Source organism: Pseudochaenichthys georgianus, chromosome 19, assembly GCF_902827115.2.
Source record: "Pseudochaenichthys georgianus chromosome 19, fPseGeo1.2, whole genome shotgun sequence".
Lineage (NCBI taxonomy): Eukaryota > Metazoa > Chordata > Actinopteri > Perciformes > Channichthyidae > Pseudochaenichthys > Pseudochaenichthys georgianus.
In genome coordinates, this window is record NC_047521.1 from 2,480,344 (window position 1) to 2,489,475 (window position 9,132).

General features: G+C 43.0%; 1 protein-coding gene across 2 annotated transcripts in view; it reads left to right on the top strand.

Annotated features, from left to right (window-relative positions):
• lrrc45 (leucine rich repeat containing 45) overlaps positions 1-9,132 on the top strand; it is a 34,269-nt gene that overhangs the window by 881 nt on the left and 24,256 nt on the right. For both annotated transcript variants that reach the window (XM_034108123.1, XM_034108124.2), the window contains exons 2-4: positions 1,864-2,157; positions 2,790-2,851; positions 2,954-3,024. In XM_034108123.1, coding sequence (XP_033964014.1) covers positions 1,932-2,157; positions 2,790-2,851; positions 2,954-3,024 — 359 coding nt within the window. In that variant the 5' untranslated portion in view covers positions 1,864-1,931. The remainder of the gene's footprint in view (positions 1-1,863; positions 2,158-2,789; positions 2,852-2,953; positions 3,025-9,132) is intronic.

Consider the following 9,132-nt stretch of genomic DNA (forward strand, 5'->3'; position numbering starts at 1 on the left):
GTGTACTTTTGAGTAATCCCGGGTCAAACTCCCCTCCCGAGTACAATAATTCATGTATTTTCTATATTTGATGAGGGATAAAATGATTCTTAGCCATAAGTTCTTAATACAATTGGTAGTGTTGGACACAGTACTTACTTGGACTACTCCCACAAGTACAATCAAGTACTTTTACTATGTACTTTTTGAGTAGTTCCCTGTCAAACTCCCCTCCAGAGTACAATAATGCACGTTTTCTGCCATCTTTGATGATTATTGTACTCTGGAGGGGAGTTTGACAGAGTATTACTCAAATAGTACACAGTAAAAGTAATTGATTGTATTTGTGGTAGTAGTCTAATATGTACTGAGTCCAACAGTACCAATTTTATTAAGAACTTATCGCTAAAAATCATTTTATCCCTCATCAAATATCATTGATTGATTGATCAAATATAGTATAAGCACTTGTACTACCGTCAGCGCCACTTCTCGGCGATTACCGTAAATACGCTATTCGCACTCAAAAATGAAGCGTTGCTCATTTGACCAAGCAAATGCGAGAGACGGCTGAGTTGACCGCAGAAAAAAAAAAGTCGGGTCCCCCCAACACAAATAGTCAGGCTCAGTGGCGGCGCCAGAGATTTCTTTTGGGGGTGCTGTGGGGTAGCTTGACGTTTCATAGAGGGTGCTCAAACATTTAGGGTTTCTCATTAATGTACCGGTCGCTACAGTGGAATTTTCTACTGCAACACTCCCCACGCAAATACACAGTGTACCCGCAACTGTTACAATGAAGGCTCGATAATCAGGACATATAGGTGTAAGCAGGGGTCAAGTGCTATCTTTATAGGGGGGTGCGGGGGCAAGCTCCCCCGGGAAGATTTATTTTTCAAATATTGAAGTTAAATGCATCAATCTGGTGCACTTTGAGAGCAAAATGAAGAGATATGGATACATCTCTCAACACCCATTTGAAACAGAACTGTAAACAGATTTACTTTCTTTATGGATATTTTACAAATCACCCTTTTAAACTTTATTCTTGTTTTACTGTCATATAGTATTTCATACCTGTTTTTCATTTATTCTCTTATTTTTTTATAACTATAATGATCATATAAATGTGTACCTCGGAAATAATTGTTTACATTAATGGTGACCAAAACATTTGAGACCCACTGAGATAACACTGAGAGTCCTTTAGCTCACTGAGTCTCTCTGACAGGAGAGGACTCTCCTCCACTTTGTTGTTGAAAAAACTCCTTATATCCGATTCAGCATCCATGTATTCTTAATCAGAAACGGACCTGTTGGTAGATGAATCCAGCAAAAAGGAAGCACTGAATCTGCCACACACAAGAGTTTTATATCATTTGGCCTCACAAATACAGCTGAGCTCAATGCAATATAATTGCAATATGGTGCAATCTAAAGCATTATTTGGAAAAGGGACAATATGCGAACAAATATCATTCTGAATGGAAACAAACTTTATTCTACAGACTTAATAGAAAATCCTTATTTGGTATAGATCACACCCTGATCAGAATACACTGTTCATTGATAATGTTGATAGTAATTCAAAAATTGTCATTCCCTATTATTTTGCAAACCATATCGCAATTGCATTGTCAATACAAAATTATGGCAATACGTAAAATGTTCCCAGATCATGCAGCCTTAATTAATTTATCAGTCTTGTTTTGTCTACCCTCCAGTCCAAACCCCAATAATATTCACCTTACAATCCCACCAGTCATAGAAAAGCACCAAATCATCACAGTCCAAACGTTACTAGAGCATGGCTGGCTTTGTGGCTTGAAAATTGTCATGTTCTTTCAATTAATCATTTCATTCCTAATTCACTCTTTTCTTCTCCAGAGGAAAGAAGGAAGACGTTAAGAGATCGTTGGACAACTCAGCGGAAAAGGAGCGAGTGGTGATGCACAATGGAGGATTTCAGGCAGACATACCTTCGTCTGTGTAAGGAGAGCGGTGTGGAGCCTCAGGAGAGCGTGGTGGCCCGGCTCCAGGGAGGGGGGGCTCAAGGGTCCAGTCTGGACCTGAGTGGACAGAGCCTGTCTGCAGAGACCTGCTCCGTGCTGGCCAGGGCCTTCCAAAGAGACACCGTCTTCACAGAGGTGCTGCTCAGTGACTGTATGCTCAGCGAGGAAGGTGCGTCAATATTAAGATCCACGAACAGCCTAAATGAGCTTAGTGGTATTATATTGTAAGTGGTTCAGTTTTACAGCAGGTGTCAAGCATACATTTAAATGCAAGTATACACATGTTTTGATTCCCCATATAATGCAGTGGTATGCACATTTACGTGTACCGGTAGCTTTTTCAAAGAAGAAAAAAACCCAAACTAATGACTTTCTTACCCTGTCTTTTGCTCTCAGTTCGAAACCCATTGGTTCCATTGAATGTATAAATCCTAAAATAGTCTCAATAGTTTCCCTAAACAATAGGACACTGTACATTTAAACAAACTCTACACAAACAGGAAGAAATAGTGCATTTTGTGGGGATTATTTGTATGGGCGGATTAATCCACAACTGGTGTTTATACAGCTATATGTATTATATATGTATATTTATTATATATATTTATGGCAGCAGATAGGTGTATAGGTGTGAATCAAAATAAACTAGGGTGTGTTGATTTTAATGGAGAAACATGTCTCATTGGCTCATTAGTGTGTTAGTAATTTTAGAGGAATAATTATTGCTGGTGTATTGACTTTGATGACATTAGTGTTAACATCATGTATCACAGTGTCTTTTCATGCTTGTGTGACTCTCAGGTGCAAAAGTACTTCTAAGTGGACTGTCAGGCAACACAACTGTAAAAGTCCTGGATCTGAAGGTGACACATGCACAAATGAAATTGTCCATACTGTCAGACCCTAATTGGTTTTCTTTCATGAGACAGGTTGGTATTCTGTTGATGCAACATGTGTTTTTACAGGGTAACAACCTGAGATCCACAGGGGCTGAGGTGTTGGGAAAGCTGTTGGCACTTAACAAGACTCTGCGCAGGTGAGAACAAGGATTTTAATGTGAGAATATTTGTTCAGTTGCTGCTTGCAACACCAGACATGTGACCAATCTGGTCATAGCATGTCTTTGGTCATTATACAATTAATTTAAACTAAATAATCTTAACTCAAGTTCCACTTACTAGTTGTTTCCTGTGCTTTCACCTTCATATGGTCTTTATCAGCATATTTTGCTGTGCTGTCATCACATCAGAATGGAACCCCATCCACTAATGAAAGCCTAAAGAGTGGTTAAAAACGTTGAGTTATGATGTATCTGTTAAACTGCTATGTCCAAGGTCGAGAAATAACTTTCCTGAGTCAAAACTACAAAGGTTTTTTAATGTTTCAATTAAAACAATAAATATGTCTTAGTTTAAAATGACACTTTTTCTTATATATTTTTGCATTAACACATCAACTACTGTCACAAACTGTATGAATGTGAAGTATTTTGTATTTTGGAGGATGAAAGCGTAATTAAGGAGCACTATTGGAGTGACTTTGATGGTTATTGGACTCAGGATTAATTCATTTGGATTCCCGCGGTATGAAGAAATTAAAGGACTGCGCAAGTGGAAACAATTCACAAAGGGATTAAACTGTTTAACACACATGCTCAAAGTAAGCCGGATTTTGCCAATGTGTTTATGTGGTGTTACAACCCGCCTCCCTACTCAATAGTAGTGGCTCGTGAGGCAGTCCGCAACATAAAACAAAAGTACTCAACACGTAGGCACTAAACTGTGATCGTACATTTATTGCCACAATCATAAAACATACACTGGAGGACAGGTAACACAAACAAAAAGACAGAGGGGACTTGGGCCAACCACACCACGGGCCGTAGGATCCAGAGCCTTCCTCCGCTACCCAAAATCACACAGAACCTAACGGGAGAAATAAAGCCGCAAAAACTCTAACACGTCCTCCAGGAAACACAACAAAAAGCAAAAGAGCTCTGCCACAGCAGAGACATCCGGAGTAGTGATCGGCCTCCTCCTTCTCCGTCAGTCTCCTCTTTTATGCTCGGCTGATTGGCAACTGGGAACACCTGAGGAAGGCGGAGCCAGGTGTACCTGCACAGCAGAGAGAACAAAGAGGACAACAAAAGGGGGGGGGGAGTACGTAACACCCCCACCATGAGTTAGTGATTTTTTTCTTTTTAAAAAACAAAACAAAAAAACAATCACAACAATCAACCTTAGTTGACAGACGTGCTCACCACCACTCATTCCACACACCCACAGGTTAACAACACACAATAACTGCTATATGATAAGCGCGACAATGCATCAGCCAACACATTATCCTTGCCACGAATGTGTTTGACCTCAACATTGAAGGCTTGCATGAAAATACTCCACCGCATCAACCTTTGATTTGTGTTACGCATTCTGTGCAGAAACACAGGGGGTTGTGATCGGTGAAAATAGTGACAGGAATGTTTGATGACCCCACGTATACCTCAAAATGGTTCAAAGCCAGAAACCATAGCCAGTGCCTCCTTTTCGATGGTGGAACCAACAATGGAACACACCCGCTGGTGGGGATTGAATTTCTTGGAGCGGTATGGACACAGGGCGCTCCACTTCACGATCAGTTCCAACACATCTGCACGCTGCGCATCAGGCAAGTGTTCTAAATGAGACTCAATATTCAACAGAGTCTCCGCAGCGATCGGGGCCTCCGAGGTGACAGGGGTGTCACTTTTAGCACTGGACAGTGCCACCACACAGGCAGCGACAGGGTTATGAACTGCCCCGGGGCTCATCGTACCTGATTTCTCACCCTCACGCTGCAGGGGAGGGTCATTAAATGGCACATCTAGTTCTATAGCCATAAAACTATCAGCCAGATCCACATCATTGCTGACCTCAACCTCACATTTGGAACTTGGCGCGGGTAACGGCACAGGCGAATGTACATCAGGGAACTCTCGGACCACTTTATCTGAATAATTCCCCACAGGAACTGCAGTCACCTCCGGCTTAACGAGCACTCTGCCCCCGGCTAAGTCATTCCCCAAGATCAAATCTACCCCCTCAATAGGAAAACATTACCGAACCCCGACAATCACCGGCCCTGTAACCAGATCTGACTCGAGGTGAATATAATGCAACGGTGAATCTACATACTGCATCCCAAACCCCCTCACAAGAACACCCGAATTAACAGCCGACTCCTCCGAGAGGGGCAACACACCAGTCACGATAAAAGATTGTGATGCCGCTGTATCCTTCAAAATTGTCACTGGAATCCTGTTGTCCTTCCCAAGCGAAGACACTACTCCCCCATTCACCACTCCCGGTTTTTCCTCAGCAACTCTTGGCCTGCTGGACTGCCATGGCACTTTAGTGAAGACTGGGGTTTCTCTGATATTATTGTCCACAAACCCGGCCTGTGCCCTAGTCTTCTCACCGTAGACAGTCTTGCGAGTAAGCGCTTATTCGTCAGCCAAAACCGCAGCATCAAACAGTTTCACCGGTTTTTGCTCATTGAGGTATGTGGCTACTGTGTAAGGCAAACAGTTTTTAAATTCTTCCATGAGCACTAATGTTTTTAGGTCCTCTAGAGGACTTTGTCCTCGTCGATGAGCACCACCGCTCAAACAGAACCTCTTTCTCACGGGCGAATTCCACATACGCTTGACAATCTTGTCTTTTCAAACCACGAAACTGTTGACGGTATGCCTCAGGCACCAGCTCATAAGCGCGCAGAATTGCAGCTTTCACCTGTTCATAATCCCGGCTAACCTCCTCAGATAACGCAGTATACACCTCCTGCGCTTTACCCGCGAGAACGCACTGCAGCATAACGGTCCACATGTTCCCAGGCCATTTAAACGTTGTTGCTACACGCTCAAACAGGACAAAATAGCTATCAACGTCTTTTTCGTTAAACACTGGGATAAACCGAGTATACTTGCCTACGTCAAAATCCTGAGGTTGCGCAGACCCCAACTGCTGAGTCTGGTGAGACGTCAGATCCAGCTCCCTCAAACGTAACTCTGCCTCATACTTCCTCAATTCGAGATTACAGGCGATCTCCTTCTCTCTCAGTCTGTTGTCACTCTCCTTCTCTCTAACCATCAGCTTGCGCAGCTCTAGCTGAAGTTGAAGGTCGCTCACTTTCTGAGAGACCCCTGTCCCGTCGTCCATGGGAACGTCTACTTCCTCCTCTGACAATACCTCCTGATCTATAAGCGCAGCCAACAGCTGTCCCTTAAAGGAATGGTCCACTCATTAGATAATTAATCAAAACTTCAGTATTTAGTGAAACGTTATGTTTAAACCATACCCTGAAGAAATCAGCGATATTCCCCGGTAAATAAGGATTTTATAGCTCTTTTTTATCAAGACCTGTATATTCCGTCTGGCCGCCGCCATGTTTGCCATTTTCAGTAGTCACGTGATGGTCGTGACGTCATCCATGCGTTCACTTTGTCAACACACGGAAACATGGCGGAGTATTTCAGTTCGGACTCGTCAGCAGAGGAAACAAGTTTTGACCAATGTGAAGAGATTGGATGGGGGAATTCAGCCATACATATCAGTATGACAATACGACACCCTCTGTCCTAAGACCCTCACATCGTACAAGGAAAAACTTCCGAAGAAAACCCCCAGTTTAAAGGGAACATGGGAGAAACTCAGGGAGAGCAACAGAGGAGGGATCCCTCTCCCAGGACGGACAGACGTGCAATAGATGCCCGTGTTGTAAATTGAAAAGAGAGTACATTTGCAACATAGGTAAGTCCAAATGTTTGAAAATGCATGTGTGTATAATAGGAAGATGATATAAGATACTATATGTATGCTGTAGTACCACCCTTGCTAGCGATTCCCTCTCTAGTTTAGCATCTCAGCTTCGTTGTCCCTGGCCATAGAATCACGATTTTATGGGGCCGGAAAAACTGGGGGGGAAAGTACACACTAGTCTGGTACTACGCTATATGGAAAGGCCACCAAAAAACTGTCCTGGCCTGGACGTTAAAACGGGGCTAGCCGCTGCAATGGAAATGCGCTATAACATACCTTATTCTTACTCCGAGGCACTACTTCTGCTCCTCCGTCGCTTCACACTTGCAGAGGGCGATTTCTCAACTGGCCGAAACTGGTGTCCTGGTCGGTGATGACACCAGAAAGACCGATGGTACTGCCATCTCCATTGAGTAATGGTTGTTCCATAAATCCCATGTTATGTTTTATCATACTCTCAGAGTAGTCGTCCGGAAATTTGAAATGTTCGCTGCATACATGAGCCTGTGAATCTCTCGGTTCCGGCCGGCCACATTTCGCTAGCCACTGCCTCCGAATGTACTTCTATGCTTACCTTTTGGCAACAGATGGAACCGAGCATTCCTGGATTGTTCCTATCAGAATTATGGCAATATTTCTGCGATACAGTGAGGCATATTTGAAGAGAGAAACTACAGTAATAACATGGAGATCAACGTGTCTTCGAAAACCAAACGCATGGATTACGTCACGTCCGGGAAATGGCGGCGCCCACAGTGTTGATGTTATTTCGGTATATAATCAGTTTAAAATCACTGATAATGTCATCGGATTAAAAAAAAAAAAAGAGAGACTGGCAGAGACTGGTCTGTTTTATCGGATGATAATTTTTAAAAAATGAGTGTCATGAGCATACCATTCCTTTAATGATCCGTTTTCTTGTTCTGTTTATTGACAACAACGTCAAATTTGCCTGCGATCAGACTAAGCTGCTGTTCGCTACATGCACCCAACTTCCCCCGAGTTGGATCACCCACAAAACCCCTCCAAGTCGAAATCCATCACTGCCACTCTACGCTATACAGCCAAACAAACAACAAAATGCTGTCAAGGGCCTTTTAGAAAGTAATACTACTAACCACACCGGCACCTGCCCGAGACAGCCTTTGGACGAGCCCCCATATGTTACAACCGCCTCCCTACTCAATAGTAGTGGCTCGTGAGGCAGTCCGCAACATAAAACAAAATTACACAACACGTAGGCACTAAACTGTGATCGTACATTTATTGCCACAATCATAAAACATACACTGGAGGACAGGTAACACAAACAAAAAGACAGAGGGGACTTGGGCCAACCACACCACGGGCCGTAGGATCCAGAGCCTTCCTCCGCTACCCAAAATCACACAGAACGGGAGAAATAAAGCCGCAAAAACCTAACTCTAACACGTCCTCCAGGAAACACACAACAAAAGCAAAAGAGCTCTGCCACAGCAGAGACATCCGGAGTAGTGATCGGCCTCCTCCTTCTCCTTCAGTCTCCTCTTTTATGCATGGGCTGATTGGCAACTGGGAACACCTGCGCCGAGCTCGGCTGAGTGGCAACTGGGAACACCTGAGGAAGGCGGAGCCAGGTGTACCTGCACAGCAGAGAGAACAAAGAGGACAACAAAAGGGGGGGGAGTACGTAACATGTGGTAAATAATCGTAAATAATCTACAAAATGGAGGAGACCGATCTGATTTTGAGCAACTGTGACAAATAATCCAATTGAAACCGGCATGGACAATGACTGTTTTAAAAATGTTGCTTATCCAGAAAAGCCTGGTTTGGACACTCTACGGGCAGAAGAAACATTTCTATTAAAGAACAAATTATACATTTCTGTCTTTTTATGCCTATAATAGCTACTATCTTGAATTTGTATTCAAATTAATTAATCAATTATTTTGTATATGTAATTGTAATATAGAGACGAGGCTTTTAGTGACAATCATGTATTGCCTTACAATAAAAGAAAATGTCTAAATATGATATTTGGCCTCAAATCATCTGAGGCCTGGCCCCCCCCCCCCCCCCCCCCCCCCCCTGCGATCTTTGGCGCCCCCCCTTGTTGGGCACCACTGACCTAGTTTATAATTGTTATAATTATTGGCAGACTTTGCATAGGTTCCTCAGTTTTTTCCTGGTTTAATGATTTGCAATGAATATACTTAAAAATTCCATAAATCATCCTAATGTAGGCATTAAGGTGCAGTTATCTTTTTAAAAAAGTGCAAAGGGCATTTTTCAGTGGCTGGTCACATTATTCACATTCACAAAGTGTTAGAAAATATCACTCGTCTCCGGCTTGATCTTCAATATCA